This window comes from Sciurus carolinensis, chromosome 2 (assembly GCF_902686445.1).
Source record: "Sciurus carolinensis chromosome 2, mSciCar1.2, whole genome shotgun sequence".
Lineage (NCBI taxonomy): Eukaryota > Metazoa > Chordata > Mammalia > Rodentia > Sciuridae > Sciurus > Sciurus carolinensis.
The window spans coordinates 136,350,514-136,368,079 of NC_062214.1; the positions used below are offsets into that span (position 1 = coordinate 136,350,514).

General features: G+C 33.3%; 1 protein-coding gene across 1 annotated transcript in view; it reads right to left on the reverse strand.

The window, feature by feature from the left end:
* Positions 1-17,566, reverse strand: part of Baz1a (bromodomain adjacent to zinc finger domain 1A) — a 98,447-nt gene that overhangs the window by 28,725 nt on the left and 52,156 nt on the right. Inside the window, 10 exon segments of the mRNA XM_047541489.1 lie at positions 2,118-2,231; positions 2,470-2,635; positions 3,478-3,702; positions 3,845-3,940; positions 8,340-8,486; positions 10,013-10,151; positions 10,910-11,005; positions 13,233-13,399; positions 13,944-14,043; positions 16,513-16,647. Of these exon segments, the coding sequence (XP_047397445.1) occupies positions 2,118-2,231; positions 2,470-2,635; positions 3,478-3,702; positions 3,845-3,940; positions 8,340-8,486; positions 10,013-10,151; positions 10,910-11,005; positions 13,233-13,399; positions 13,944-14,043; positions 16,513-16,647 (1,385 nt within the window).

Below are 17,566 nucleotides of genomic sequence, written 5' to 3' on the forward strand. Positions count from 1 at the left end.
GAACCTAGGCATTATATCAGAGACCCTGTGCCTACTAGAAGAAAATGTACGCCCTACTCTCCATCATGTCAGCTTAGGAACTGACGACCTTAACAAAACTCCTAAAGTACAAGAAATAAAATCAAGAATCAATAAAGGGGATGGTATCACACTAAAAAACTTCACAGTAAAGAAAACCTTCAAGAACATGAAGAGAGAGCCTACAGAATGGGAGAAAATCTTTGCCACCTGTACCTCAAATAGAGTATTAATCTCCAGGACATACAAAGATCTCAAAAAACTTAACAATAAAAAGCAACTCAATAAATAAATGGGCAAAAGAACTGAACAGGCACTTCACAGAAGAAATGTGAATGGTCAACAAATTTATGAAAAATGTTCAACATCTCTAGCAACTACAGAAATGCAAATTAAAACCACACTGAATTTCATCTCACTCTAGTCAGAACAGCAATTATCAAGAATTCGAGTAACAATAAATCTTATTGAGGATGTGGGGAGAAAGGTTTACTCATATATTGCTGGGGAATGAAAACTGGTGCAACCACTCTGGAAAGCAGATTCCTCAGCAATCCTGAAATGGAATCCCCATTTGATCCAGTTATCCCACTCCTTGGTATATACTCCAAGAACTTAAAATCAGCATAACTCCAGTGATACAGACACATCAATGTTTATAGGAGCTCAATTCACAATAGTTAAGCTATGGAACCAACCTAGGAGCCTTTGAACAGATAAATGGATAATGAATGGATATTCACAATGGAATATTGCTCAGAATGAAATCATGGCATTTGCCAGTAAATGGATGGAACTGGAGAATATATGCTATGTCAAATAAGCCAATCCCAAAGAATCAAAGGTTGAATGTTTTCTCTGATATGCAGATGCTAATTCACAATAAGTGGGGACAGAATAGAGGTATTTTGACCAGACAGAGGGAAGTGAAGGGAAGGGAGGTAGTATGGGGGTAGTAATGATAGAATGAATCAGAGATTATTACCCAATGGAAGTAAATTAGTCAATCCCCCAAAACCAAAGGCCTAATGTTCTCTCTCTGATATATAGATGATGACACACAATAAACTGGGGTGGTGGGGGGGACAACAGAAATTCACTGGATTGGACAAAAGGGAATAAAGGAAAGGGCGGGGGGATGGGAATAGGAAAGACAGTAGAATGAACTGGACATAACTTTCCTATGCTCATATATGAATACACAACCAGTGAAATGCCACATCATGTACTGCAAGAATGGGAGCCTATTTAGAAGTTATAATCCATGTATGTATAATATAATATGTCAAAGTGTACCTAAAAATAACAAATTAAAAAATAAAACGTTTTTTAAATTTTGATTGTCATTTAGTTGCCAGTCTTTATATGCCATTTCTATTAACTTTTTATATTTTTATTAATTTTTTTGTGGTCCTGGAGATTTAACCCAGGGATTTACTGATGCTAGACATTATCTCTACACTAAGTTACATCCCTACCCCTTTTTAATTTAATTTTTGAGACAAGGTCTTGCTAAATTGCCGAGGCGGGCCTTGAACTTGTGATCTTCCTGCTTTGGTTAACTGAATCACTGAGATTACACGGATGCATCACTGCACCTGGCCCTACTTTTCATAGCTAATTCTTACCCCAAACATTTTGAAAAGCAATAAAATACTTTGGCAGTCTCTAACTTACCTAAGGTGCTATCATCCTTTCTCTCTACCATAAACTGAAATTTCAAATCTCATCCCTCTCCATCTGTGAAGCTCAGAGGAACTCTGGAACAGTGGGATAGTGGTATTGGAAATAAACTATTCATGCAAGAAATATTACTGGTTAAAAACCTACTGAAAGCTTTCTGTAAAATTATCATTTAAAACATTAATTCTAAAAGAAAATTTGTCTAAAATTTAAAAATTTAACACAACACATCTATACTTGATGACTTCCTATATATACATTTTATAAGCTTAACAAAACAATTATTATGTACTTATAGAAAACTAGTTTTCTAAGATTTGGAAGTATTCTAGAGTTTAAGTTTTTTGATTTTTATCGTTTATGTATGTTAAGATGAATAAATAAAGCCAGGTAACCAGATGTAGTTCAAATCATACCCTATAGATATATCTGCAGTTGAATTTCTTTGCTCATCTTCCTTCAGTTTTTCTTGTTTCTCTTTCATTTTTTGTTCTTGCTCCTTCAGTTTTTCTTCCTTCCTTTTACGAATTCTGAAAGTCAAAGTAAAATATTATAGTCTACTGATGCAGACATGTTTAATTTTTAGTATCTTGCCTTTATCAAATTATGAAAGATGCTCCAAATGTTACTGCAATCCATTCAATAACTTCTTTGTAAAGCCATCAAACATCAGAATAAGCCATATCATAACACAATGTAAAATATGATTTTTAGATGTAAAGAAATAAACAGTTTTTAATAGCATGACTGACTGCAATTATATCTTACCTAGCAGCTGCTTCTTCCCTCTCTTTTCGATGTTGTTCTGCTTTTAATTCCCGGAACTCCTGCTTTGCCTGTCGTAATATATCAACATAATCTTCAATGAAATCCCTAGTAGAAACTAAGGTCAGTAGCTTCCCACATAGAGCATGAAGTATCTTCATTTTTTCTCCTGTCAAAAATTGGTAAACAACTTCTTTATTATCAATGAGAAAAAGGAATTGTGTTTGAAAATTTTAAATTTGTGACTCTATATGGAATACCTAAGAAAGAATAATGAGTACTCTTCTCATGGTCAAACATGCTAATGGCATCTTTTCAAAGCAACTTTGAATCCAATTTAGCAGTTATGTGACATATAAGTCATTCTAAATATTAATGTCCATCTTACATATACTAGCTAAATGGACATGAAAATTTTTCTAATTGCAAAGAATTATTTTTCAAGTTTTAATTTTTAGGCTCACTAATGAAGTTCAAATCAAAACTAAATTATGGGCTGGGGCTGTAGCTCAGTGACAGAGTGCTTGCCTAGCATGTGTGAGGCACTGGGTTCTATCCTTAGCACCACATAAAAATAAACATAAAATAAAGGCATGCTGTCCATCTACAACTACAAAAAAAAAAATCTGAAAAAAAAAAACTAAATTATGATCACATGAATTAAACACATGTTAAACTGTTACTCTTAAGAGACTGTACAAAATCACTGCTATAAATTATAAAGACTATATGAATGTTGGGAATTAAGGTGCTCTACATTTATTGTATGTTCTCTAAAGTTCATTAAACTCTATACATTTTTTGTTATAATTAAAATTAATATGAAAAACAGACTCAATTTAGATCATTATTTGTAGTCTAACAAATTTTTCTTAAAAGACATTTTTTTCCTTTCTCTTTTAAAACTGATTATCATCTAAAATTTCTCATCAGCTTCTTTGTTTTCTGGGCACAAGGGACACAAAAGGATGGGAGATAGGCAGTTTATAAAAATTTCAACTTGTTAACTACCTGGTGTCAAATCATACACTGAAGTGCTTGATAATTTTTTTAGTAGGCTAGGATTGCTCAAACGAAGCTCCATACAGGCATCATCTGTAGCATCAAATCCTCCTCGTTTCTGATATCTGTACTTTGCATTTGCTGACGTTACATCAGCACCTGAAGCTAAGATGTGCAGTCTGAGTATTTCAGAAAGAGTGCAGCTATCAAGATCCAAGCTTTTCAAACTGCAGCCTGTAGTTATTAAAAATGAAATAGTCATTAGAACATAAACAATAAATACTTAGCAATTTAAAATATACCTTTATATATTAAAAATAAAGTCAAACAAATAAGCAAAAAATAAAAAATAAAAAAAAATAAAACCCACACATACCCTGATGTAACTGTGGCCATGCAGCTGCCAAAGATGCAACTGCAGACAGTGCAGATTTTGTGGGGTCTGCATCTTCATCCAAAGCCTCTGTTAAATCTTTAAGGAAATAAATACTTTATTCTAGTGCAAATCAAAGCCTGAATATTTGGGAATAATGCCCTTTTAAAGTGATTAAAGAAATAGCAAACAGCTTAACATTCAGGAACCTCGAAAGAACACTAAATACAAGCATTATTCACATTCTGCCTATTCTCCACCTACATCTACACATCCTAAAACACACCACACTAACATTTTCCTTACATAACATAAAGAAGACAATTTCCAAATTACCAACAAGATGCACTTACATATTACAAAAACATGGTAAAATGCACTTTAGAATTAGAAACAAATCCTCTCATTCAACATAACCTTAGAAAAAGCCCACTGGGAAAACTGGAATCTACTTAAAGATACCCAAGCTTTTATAAATATTTTAAGATCAAATCATAACAAAATAAAGGCTATAATCATCACAAAATGAACCCAGAAAAGAGATAAAAAGAACTAACTAAGTACTGCTGTTACTACTTATTTATCTTTATCTTTTTCATTAAAATTTCCTATCTTTATTTTGAAAACTCTCCAGTCCAAGAAACAATGGGATGATTTCCTTGTATTTTCCAAATGAATTGCTTTAGATTTGAAAACAATGCTTGGCTTACAAGTAGGACTAAACAGCAAATCTACCGGTACAAATGTAAAGCATTAGAATAAAAATTCCTAATTGAATATACAGATTGATTAAAAAGAAGTGTCAACTAAGAGAAACCTTTGCTTACCAAAACAGCCCTAAAACAGCCCTTCTGTTATAGTACAAGTTTAAACAGTTTCGGACTAGGCATCAGATAATGTATGTTCTACTATATCCTTTAGACAAATCACTTAACCTGGGCTTCATTTTTCTTAAATGGGTGAGTCTAGATCAGCAGTTTTCAAATTCTTCAAACAAAATATTTCTTGGAAGCCCCAATATAAGAGATAAAAGGTGTCCTTGCTACAGTGGGGTAGAGAGATAAGAATTCTGCCATTGATCTTTCCAATCCTGCAATGGCACTGAAGAATCTTTGAACAGCTTGTAGGATGCTTTCAATTAGTTTGAAAATCACTAGGCTAAACTGGTTCTGTGTAACCTTCTACCATGATTCCAGTACAAAGTTAGCAAATTGACAAGATTAACTCTAGAGAAAAGCTATCTTTTAATAAAGGAAAAAGGTAGCTCAGAGATCACATCTAATTACAATAATTGACTATTTCATGACACTAAAAGCATCAACAGGCTGACACAGAAATTATGTGACTAAACTTATCACACATGACAAAGTCATACCTATCAGGCCTAATCTAGCCCAATGACAGACAATATATTCTTTCTCACCAAGGAAAATTAGACTTAAAACTTTCAATTTTCATCTTATATATAAAGTCAAACAAAATTAATAGGCATTTTAATTTTTTCCCAATCAGGACTTCAAAAACTACAAAATTCATCTAGTCCTAGATACACAGTTATAACACTGTGTTGGCTCTCTTCCGTAGCACCATCAACCTATACTATCTATAGAAAGTTATAATTTCCTAGGATCAAGGTTATAAATACCTTAGAAAGTGAACCAACCACCAGTGTGAGGATAGCTTGCTTATTTATTTATTCATTTATTTATTTATTTAGCAGCAGTGGGGATGGAAACCAGGGCCTCCTGCATGCTAATCAAGCACTCTGCCACCGAGCTACATTTCCAGCAGAACAGTTTATTTTTAATTGTATTAAAGTAACATGTTAAAATATGTATTCTGTTGCTCAATTATCTGTCATATAGCCTTCTTGAGAAACTGTAAATATCACTCTAGGATTTGTTTAGATAGTCACTTGGGTACATCACACCAAGAGAATATAACTGAAATGTTTCTATGACGGTCTGAAACATATTTATTATCATCTTACTCTAGAATTAATACATACAATCCCAACACTAAACAAGATCTCCCAGTAAACACACAAAACTGTTCTATGTAAGAAGGATGCTCTTGTTTTTATAATTTACTTTTTTTATTTTGTTTTGGTGTTGGAGATCAAATCAGGGCCTTGTGTATAAGCAAGCATGAATCACCTATCCCGTTTCCATGCTTTGAAGGGTTTTTAAGTTCATGATGTGAGACTAAAAGACAGGATTTTAAAATACAAGATTTTAAAAACTGCTAATCAACATTTCTTAGATTTGATATAAAAATAGAGACCAAGGACTAAAGAAATTAGATCTTCTTGAAGACATAATTTTATAGGTAATGCCAATGTGACAAATATTCAAATTTTCAACTCTGCTGCTATATTTAGAGGCAACATGGTAGTCATCATGAGGGTCTAGATCAACTGAGCTTGTAACGCATTTCCTTATTAGTCATGTTTCTTTAAGCACATCTCAGTTTCTATATATGCAAAATGCAATTATTCTATCTATCTCACAAAGGTGGTTTGAGGATTAAATAAAATAACAGGTATTTCATTTAACAGTGTCTTATATCACTTACTAGCTGGGTGATCTATATTACATAACTTCACTGAACCTGAGTTTTCCCATCACTAGGATAAATTAGTTCTTCTCTTTTCTGATCAATTTCCCTTGCTAGAAATTGCAGGAAACATCTTACTGATAACACCATTGCTAAGGATAAGTAAGACAAATTTCAATCCCATCTGACTATTCAATTGCTTTTTTAGGAAGAGCTATGAAAAAGCTTTTTTTGTTATGGAGAAGGGAGAATAAATGTGAGGAAAAGTGAAGTTACCACTGGGTAACATCTAGGGCCCTCACTGAAACAACTATATAAAATGTGAACAACAGAATAGGAAAGTGAGATGGATGAAAAATGCAAACTATGTTTTTTTCTTCCCAACTTCAAATTTAAAACCTTTATTTAGTGGTCAATGTTGGTTCAGACAGACAGACCTTATATTTATACTTATAAGACAGTCCTTTGTAAGAACAGAGCTATAAAATTTGCATATCAAACAAATGGCAATACAAACCACATAATTTCTTATATATATATTTTTCCTTTATACTAACTGATTTTCTCAACATAATTTCCTTTTTACTCCCCCCCCTCTTTTTTTCCCTAATTGGGACTTCAAAAACTATAAAATTTATATGTTTAAATCCTGAACTAAATTAGCCTTATGTCTTGTGTTAAGGTCAGAACTTGATTAATAACCCTGTTACGTTATTGGCTGTGATATAACAATGGCTAAAAGAATATTTTCATTTAATTGACTAAAATTATCTGAGAAGACAACAAGGGTTATGTTGCTAAAATGGTGATCAATGCTCAAGTGGGAGACTAGGACAACCAACATCAGATGCATACTCATCAATACCCTATTGCTTCACGGACCAGACCTAAAGAAAGATGAGCTCAAATTGTCTAAGGCCAATGAAACTACATGAATGCAGGAATGCCCCATTTTTTGTACCAACATTCTGCTATCCAGATGTTTCCTAGCAGTTATTTCTTTTCTTTTTTGGTACTGGGGATTGAACCCAGGGGCATTTAACCACTGAGCCACATTCCCAGCCCTTTTTTATATTTTGAGACAGGGTCTCACTTAGGGCCTTGCTGAGTTGCTGAGTGTGGCTTTGAACTCTCAATCCTTCTGCCTCAGCCTCCTGAGTACTGGGATTACAGGCATGCACCACCATGCCTAGCACTCCTATCAGTTATTTCTTATCGTGAATTTTTATGCAATACCCTTGATTTTTTAATCAAGCTTCTGGTCCTAAACTTCCTATGTGGTATGTTCACAGAGTATTATTCAAGAAGCTAAATCCATCTCTGAATATAAGTGCTTAATAGTTCCTCTATGAAGGTAAATACTAAACAAAATGGTGAACATACTGTTTTAAAAAATAAAAAAAGGATTTTCTTTGAGAATTATTCCTATATTAACATACCAAAAGACTACAGATAGTTAAGAACATAGAATTTTAAGAACATTTCTAGTTCAAACTAGTTAAATAAAAGTGAAATTGTTCTTAACTGGTCTAGAAACTTTCAGATCTGAAATGAAATCAGTAGTATTTTTGATTTCAAGTATTAATAATAATTAGTTTTTCCTAAAGTGGGGTTAAAAAAATGAGTGCTATTTAACATAATCTTTTGGGATTACAGACACTAGCCAGAGAAATCTATTATATTCCTAAATCACAGGAAAAGTCTAAAGGAATAAAAAGCAAGATAAATTGTGGGAAAATGTCTTAAGGTCATTGGAAACAGGTTACTTTAAAATAAAGTTTTTACAAAATAACAGGTAAAATGTTGTCAGTATCAGTACCTGACCTGGCATCAGGTAATCTGAATAACTATATTTTCTAACTGTAAAAGTCAAATAATCTTTAAAAACTAGTTTCAATACAAAGCTACTATGGTTCAATCAGCAATAATATTGAACTCTGACCTTTGGTGTCCGCATCAGTTATTTGCTCTTTGGCTACTTCCTCTTCTTCTTCAGCTATCGCCTGGAAGATTGCAGTCAGGAAGAAAAAAAGCAATTCACATAGTGGGCCTTCACTGTCATTTCCTACAAGAGCTTCCTCTAATACTTCTGTAAACAAAATGTTTAAAATGAAATTTAAAGTTTTGTTCATGACTGAAAAAACAACTCCACTGGAATAATAAACATTTAATCAACAACAGAAAGCAGAGTCAAGTATTATCCAGGTCAAAAAAATGGTTACAATAAAATACAATAAAATCATAAGCCAAAGTCACTGTGTTCAAGCAAGATCAAATAGCCTCAACAGACCAATATTTCATTCAGATTTAAATTTGAGGCACAAATTCAGGCATATTTTATAGATTACAATTTTATTCTGATAATCCAAATATCTGTCATTGTTATCCCATGGTTCTCAAGAGCTATGTGGGACATTATTGTTTACTAATTTGTACATAGGAAAGGTGATTATTAGCTTTAAATTTTAATTCCAATATTGTGTTCAAGAGTTAAATAAATGTTTATCTAATTCATCTTACCTACACCAGCATTGTTTAAACCTTCTTGATTAATAAGGCACAATGATTCATGCCTTACATAGATCATAAGGAAAAACTGAAGCATTTCAAAGCCCTCCTGAAAATTTTTTTTTGGGAGATAGAATCTTGCTATGTTACCCATACTTGGTTCGGATTCATAATCCTCCAGCCTCAGTCTCCTGAGTAGCTGGAATGAGAGGTGTGCATTACCATACCCAGCTTAAGAATACACTCTTATTAAAACTAAGAACTGCATTATAATTCTGTTTTTTTGAGGGTTCCTACATGAATTTTTTTTTTTTTTTGGTACTGGGGACTGAAATTAGGAGTGCTTAATGATTAAGCCCCAGTCCCAGCCCTTTTTCTCATTTTTTATTTTAAGACAGGGTCTCATTAAGTTGCGAAGGCTGGCTTTGAATTTAAGATTCTCCTGCCTCAGCCTCCTGAGAAACTGGGATTACAGGCATGCACCACTGCTCCCCACACACCTACATGGGCCTTAAGAAAATATTTTGGCTTTAAACAGTTAAAAATTCAAAATGAGACCTAAATCCCTCCTTAAACTCTATTATAAAGGTTTATACAAAGTAAAAGTATGTAAGTACACAGGCAAAACAGAATTATATATCAAAGGGACGCGATAATTTATCAGTAACCATGCACATACCACTCTCCACTCAAGTAGTGGAGTCTATTCCTCCAACCCCTTCAGTTCCAGGTAGCCTGTAACTGCTCTGACCAATGGAACGTGGTGTAAGTAATGCTGTGTTAGTTCCAGGCCCAGTCTTTTAGAGGGCTGGGAGTTTCTGTTTCTTGCCTTCTGAACCTTCAGCTGCCACATTAGTGCAGAAGAAATGGGAGGCTATGTGAAGAGAACTGAGGCATCAGACATATGCATTAAGAAGCGGTCTCAAACATCTATCCAGTTAAACCTTTGGATAATTACAATCCTAATCAGGTAGCCACTCAAGAGACCCCAAAAAATAATGGAACAGTTTAGTCTAGTGACCCTAAGAACTTTGAGAGCTTGTTTTTTTAAGCCAGTAATCTTAGGGTGAACTACATAACATATCGGAATATAACTAGAGTACTTGCCTAGGGTTACGCCCTCAGGAAATTCATCTTGAAGATCAAAAAGTTCCCCAAATGCATTAAGGAACTCCAAAACCATTAGAGCATCACCAAAGATTTCAGGAGGTAGTCTAGTTTTCACTGGAGTTGGTTCAGGAAGTTCCTACAAGATTAAGCAATTTATATAACTTTTGAACCAAGTATAGGTAAATACAGTATATTCTTTACCTAATAAAAATTATTGTATATAAACCAGTAGTTCTTAACAATCCTGGATGTTTATTACAATCGTCTTTGGAACTTTTACAGATGTCCTGAACTTATTCCAACTTTCCGAAATTACAGACTCTAGGAAGGGACTTTGAGAAAAGGACATTTTCCTTCCTTAAATTGAGAATGCAACTTTAAGCTAAGGTGTGTTTCTGACTGTATTTCCTAATTAAGAGGGTCTTTTAATCTAGATTCTGAAGTCAAATTAGTTGTGCAAATGTTGTCTTCAGTGCAGTATCTCCTTATGATATGAAATATAGTCCCCCATAGACTGATTTGGAAGCGTTTCCTTATAAGCTGAGTTGAATGAGTTCGATTTTAGATACTTTGGTTACTTCTGGAAAAAGGCAAGAATCCATACCTAGTAATCAACCTAAACGCATGTCTGGCTACAGCAATTATCAAATTGTCAAGGACCACAAAAACTGACCAATTTTTCCTACAGAATAGCAATCATTATCAAAGTTTGTTACAAAGCACTAGCAATGCTACCTTGGAATTCTAAGGTTAAATAATTGCTTAACTGGTTATATCCTCTTAGTTTAAAATATAAAGAAAAGAGGTTACTATTAAATAAAAGAAACACTTCATCAGCAAAGTCACATAGAGCATATAAAATACACATATGCCAAATATATAACATGCTTTTACCTTAAGGTCATCACATTCCATATCTTCTCTGGGTTTACTCCATTGTTTTAGGTATTCCATATATTTTCGCTTTTCTTCACGTAATTTCTCTCTTTCCTAACAAAAAAAAGGTTAGTAATAATTCTAAAAGAAATTTATTAAACAGCATCAACATCCCCTGAGAACTTGTTAGAAATACAAATACTTGGGCCCCACCCTAGGCTTCCAAACCAGGAACTCTGAGGTTAGGACTAGCAATTGGTTAACAAACCCTTCTGGTAACTTTAATGTACATTAAAGTTTTAGAAGCACTAATCAGAATAACACCTATTAAATAATGCTACAAAGACTGATGCCTGGTACACACTGGCTCCTGAATAAATATTAATTTAGCTTGATGCTGCCCACCTACTACTTGAATTCCATTAGATCCTGACAAAGTAAATCAACACTAGAGTACCTAAATAAAACCTCCCCTTTTATTTATAATACACTTGTTATTTTCAAGATTCATTTGAATCAGTTAACAGCCCAGAGACATGCAGAGGGAACAATAAGTAAAACAACAATAATTATATATAGTCGATGTAGTTCTCTTCCTTATAATCCAGGCTATTTCTCTTGTTCTCTTGGTCTTTTTCTAAAACCTTAACTTCTTAGTTCTGGTATTTGAAGCTGCAAGGGAAATACTGACCTTGTAAGGTCTCTAATAAAGCAGAGTGCAAATAAAATATTTCATCATTATCTTCCAGTAAGCATTTTTAATATATGTTACTACAATACCCTAACTTTGAATTTTAGAACACCAAAGATAACTATGCACTTATCAGATTTTCCACATAAAATGCCTAATTAGAGAACTTATAAACTGCTTTGAGCAGTCTGCTGTAATACGTTTTGTCCCAGAAAAACAATTCTTACAGGACATTAATTTTACTATAAGCTTTAAACTAGACTGGCATTCTCATTCATTGTTGCTGAGAGTGTATAAATAAGCCCATGTTTGACAAACACTTAGCTATGCATACATATAGAAAGTATTTTAAATGTTCTTACTATTAAGAACTGATTAAATGATCTACTATTCTACTTCTACATCCAGGGGCAGAGTCAAAAAAACAAAAAACAAAAAACAAAAAAACAAAAACCACAACCCCCCCCCCCCCAAAAAACCCCAGAAACAAATAAACAAAAGATTCAGAAATTTAGATTTATGAGCAAAATACTATACAGTACTTAATTTAGTTATTAAAAATTCCCCTTCAGATTATTTAGTAATCTGAAGGAATGTTAATAATAAATGTTAGATGAAAAAAAGCATAAAAAATTATAAATGGTAGGTGCTCTAACTTTTTAAGATTGACTAAAGACTGGAAATTAATTCAAGTGTTATTTATTCTATTCCCTACTTGTTACCATTAAATTACAGGTGATTCTTGTTGTTCTCTACATTTTCTAGAGTGAACTTATATTAGGTCCCTGACAGCACCCTAAGAGCCTATTTGAAATACTTCAAGAAACTATAGGCAATTTGAATGAATACAGTGTGTAACCTGATCCTGTGAGGCTAGTTGTGGATACCCAAAAAAACAACCTATGAAAATGCCCAACTTGGACAGAACTAGCTACAGACTTCTATAAGGAATATCTACCACTGAAGACTATAATTAAAGATTTGCTGGAATACCCTATAATTATACACACTTTATTTTTCAAGGAGGGTAAGAACACCATCATAAATTCTTACTGATCACAGAATTAATTTAATTTTTTTCACTAATTTAGACAGGGTCCACTATGCTGACCAGGCAGGCCTTTAACTCCTAGGCTCAAATGATTCTCCTGCCTCTACCTCAAGTGTAGCTGGGACTACAGGTATGTGCCTGATTTGAATTACTGTATTTTCTAACTATTTCCTTTATCTTTGAAAGTTTTATGCATAATAATCTTCCTAAATTTGGAACTCTAAATAATGAAGATCATTTGGGTTGCATTTTAAAAGTTTTGAGTGAGACATAAAGACATGTAGAAATATGTTGAATCTTGCTGGGCAGCTGTAATTCCAGCTACCCAGGATGCAAGTTCAAAACTAGGCTTGACAATTCAGTGAAATCACTCCATCTCAAAATTAAAAAAGTAAGAAGGGCTGGGGATATAGCTTATTGGTAGAGATCACTGGGTTCAATCCCCACTACCACAAAAGAAAACATTGTTTATCGGCACTCGATGCACACTCACGAATATGAATGAAAGTGGTAAAGTATTTGAAAATTAACCATGAATTTAAATATGTAAAGTAATATAACTATGTGCAAGAACATAACTAATATTCTAAAATGAATACCTTCTCTCTTTCTATTTTAAGTCTCTCCTTTTCTTCTTTTTTCTTTAGTCTTTCTTCTTCAACAATCTTCTTCAATTCTTCCCTCTTTTTCTCTTTATCTTCCTTTTCTTTTTTCTTTGCTTCTAGGGCATCTGCTTTTTCTCTTTTTAATTTAGCCTTTTCGAAAGCTGTGGAGAAGGTTAAACTTAAAAATGTAAACAGGCAAAAAACAACATTTGGCATTTTTTGATGTAACAAAAAAATTCCTGAAATAATTTATGGTTAAATGAGATTAGTACAGACTCACAAAATTCCTGAAGGGAGTCAGCAGATGATAGATTTAAATGGGAAAAGCAAATTGGATAGATTTAAGACAAACTATAGTACTGGGACAAACAAATCCTGCCTTTGAAAGTCCTTCAAACTGTGGTCTGAAGACAAGGCAAGGTAATCATCTTGTTAAAAATGTAGACTGTTAGCCCTCAAACCTATTAATATAGAATCTTCATTTTAACAGGAGTCATGTGCACATTCAAGTTTCAGAAGCAATGTTTTAAAAGACTGTGTGAATCAAACATATGATGTTTATAAACTCTGAAAATTCCTACTTTTGATATAGTTATCTGAGGGTAAAAAATACTTATACTTAAAAAAAATATGTCCTCCACTTGGGCCCAGGAGAAATATTCTTTCTTGTTCCTAAAGTGTTTTGGGGGAGATGTTAAAACTCACCCAGTGTCTTCATTTCTTCTTGTTTCAAAAGTTTGTCTCTTTCTTTAGTAGCCTTGTTCCTATAACCCGTGATACTCTGTTTATTAGTAAAGCTGTCTTCCTAAAACACAAACCAAGAAACTAAACTTATAAACCACAAATTGTACAAACTGATGGTTTGCCTGGTTCTTACCATAGGAAGAATAAAAAACAAAATTTAGAAGTTCACAATAAATGTACCTTCTTCATAACAAAATGAGTTTTTTACTTTAAAGTATGACTGAATTTTTAATAATTCTAGTCATAGTGATAGACAGAAAATAACATTATAGCTCTATGAATTACTAGAATATCATCCCAGGAAAAACAACTGATGGTACACAGTCTTAAAATATGCATTAGAGAAACAAAACAAAAATCCTCCAGATTACTTTATAAACTAGATAGGGTAAACATCAAATATAAAAAAGGCTGAGAAAAGACATGTCAGAAACATTTTTGTGCCACTGTTAAACAATATCAAATGTTACTTTATTCCTTGTAAGAATGTCTCTAACCTGGTTCAATATGTACGATTTTATTATCTATTAGAAACGTAGTAAGTCAAATAATTCATGTGAATATTTGAGTACCTAGCATATGTCAGGCTTAATGCTAATAATCATGGTTATAAACAAGATAGACTTGGCTCCTTTCCTTACAGATAATTAGGCTAAATTCTAAAGTGGAAAGTCTAAACAGCCAAAAAAGATTTATAACTAAGCTGGAGAAAGTAAAATTGGTAATGAATGATTCTAACTTTAGCTATCTCAGTGAATAATAGTATCAATACCACTGCATCATTGAAGCAAGGGATCAGTTCTGAATTCCAATTCAAATCCCAGCTTTTTTATTGTTACTTTGAGAATGTAATCTCTCTTAGTCTTTCTCTTCATTTGTAAAATGGGATCTTACCTATTCTGAAGAGCTATTGTGAGGCTTAAAGGATATACACAATAAAGTGGTATAAAGTAGGAATAAAATTAAAAGCAGGTTATTATATTGAAAATTAGTTGGAAGAAGGAAATAAGCTTCATCTAAGGTAGAGGGCACTGAGAGGAGTGACAACAGCCTGGAGAGAAGGAAAGAAAAACAGAATTCTCCAGCTAAGGTTTTTTATCAAAGAAGTAATAAGAAAAAAATCTTGTTCTGCTTGTTCCTCTTACAGCACAAGCAACTCTTTTGTTCATCACTTAACTGAAGCCTGGAAATAATTCTGAAAGACTCTTCAATAAATTTCTAAATCATGCTGACTGTGCTGCAAACTATACTTAGAAACAGTGAGAATCTAACTTTTAAATGATTATAGCTATCAGCAATCCCTAACTAGTGGAAGAGAACAAAAACCGAATGCACAGAATGAGGGTATAAGAAAATAAAAACACAGAAATGGAATTAAAGGATTACAATAATCGAACAATTGAACACAAATTTCCTTTCCAACTTAGACAGTTGTATTGATTTCTTAGTTTACCCAATTCTGTAAGTTTCAATTACAGAAACTTTCATAGAGTCCTTGCTCTCTGAATTGAGAAATGGCAATGACTTGGCATAGAATAATTCCTTATTGTCAAACGTGAGAAAGACAAATTGGGGAGTGAGCACAGAATTAAACACATCAACCTAAATTGCCTTTTCCCCTTTTGTTCTAAAACTCCTGAGGGAAAATTTACTTTGCATTCTGAGGTCTTTCATTATGTAATGATTCTTATTTGCTTGGATTTAGGCCACCAGCTTTTGCTTAAAGACTATTTTCAGACTGTACACAAAACAAATAATTAAATATTTAACCAATATGAATATTATTATGAAAAGAACACATTAGAATCATTTGACAGAGAAATTAGGACCTCAAGAATAACTACAGCTTTTTCTGCCTTGTTTCCCCATTATATTCCTCTGTGTACTAAAAGATCAACCATGCTATACTCTACTCAGTGATGCCCTGCAAGAACCCCCAAATCCCTTGTGATCTTTTTTCATACCTCACATACTTTTCCTACTTTTTTTTTTTTTTAACAATTTTTAGTTGTCAATGGACCTTTATTTCTTTTATTTATTTACAAGTGGTGCTGAGAATCAAACTCAGTGCCTCACACGTGCCAGGCAAGCGCTCTACATGAGTCAGAACCTCGACCCCTTTTCCCCACTTTTTTGCCTCATCATTAGAAATCTTGTATTTTGTTTTGCTCAAGTATTATTCCTTTTTAAAGTACTCCATAATTTCCTCTAGTCAAGAATTTTTTGCTCTTTACACTTCAATCTCATAATTTAGTCCTACATTTCATCCTGCTTTACATTTCAATAATTGCTTATATGCTTGCTTCCACCTTGGCAAAAAATTCGTGTGGCATGAGAACAGTGTCTAATTCACACTTAAAGGCTCTACAAACCTTAAGGCTGAGCAGCTATCAACACACAGTTCACACACACATTTTCTTGTGTACATTAATGGTTTTCTTCTTACAGGGTGAGAGGAACCAAACATTGCTCTTGATTCTGAATAATGTATTACTAACTGAAATGTAGTTTTAACCTCTTCTCTACTTACTTGACTAATAGATACTCGCTTGGGAGGTCTCCCTCTTCTTCTGTTAGCAGGACTAAAGATAAATGTAGGTGGATCATCAGGGAAGAAATAGGAAAAATCTTGTTCTGCTATTTTATATGTTGAAAGAGATGATGCCTTCATTAAAAAAAAAGTACAATAACAACGCATTAGTAAACTATGTTCAGATACTAACTACTACTAATGTGGTTGTAAAGACCAGGCTAAAGACATTAGAATTTCATGTGTAACTGTGTAGTGAGACACATTTTAGTTGGTTTACTTGATCCTTTTCTAAATTACATCACTAATCAGTCTTACCAGAAAGAAAATTGTAATTCAAAGATTTCCATAAAATATAAAAAATGTTTTTATCAATTTGTCTCACACTCTACCACTGAAATAAATGCCCAGCCCTTTTTAATTTTTTTTCTTTTATTTTCAAGACAGGGTCTCACTAAATTGCCCAGGCCAACCTCAAACTTGCAATCCTCATGCATCAGCCCCATAAGTTCCTGGAACTATAGGTGTGCCCCACTACACATGGCTCAGATTCCTGAATTCTAAAACTACTTCAAAATTACACATATAATAATCTGTTTTGCTAATTTTGTCTGAGATTTTCTATGTAAATAATCAATTCATATATTTAACATTAAAAACACACTATATTAACTCTATAAATTCTTTTTGTTTTTACTTGATACAAAATATTTATGGTTACAGTGTAATGTTTTGTACCCCAATACATTTTTCTTAACTGTTTCCCATCTCTTGAATTTATATTTTCCTTTTCAGGGTCAGGTAATAAATACCGTAGTTATCAAATTTTAAAACTTTTCCGGATAAAAGCAGAAATATTTATAAATTCATATAATTTCACCTCAGAATTTAAGTTCAGAAGTCGATCCCCCCGCTTTTTTTTACAGTACAGGGGATTTAACCCAGGGCTCTCAACTACCAAGCTACACTCCCAGCCCTTTTTATTTTTTATTTCAAGACAGGATCTAAGTTGTCTTAGCTAGGCTCTAACTCAATCCTTTTGGGATTAAAGGTG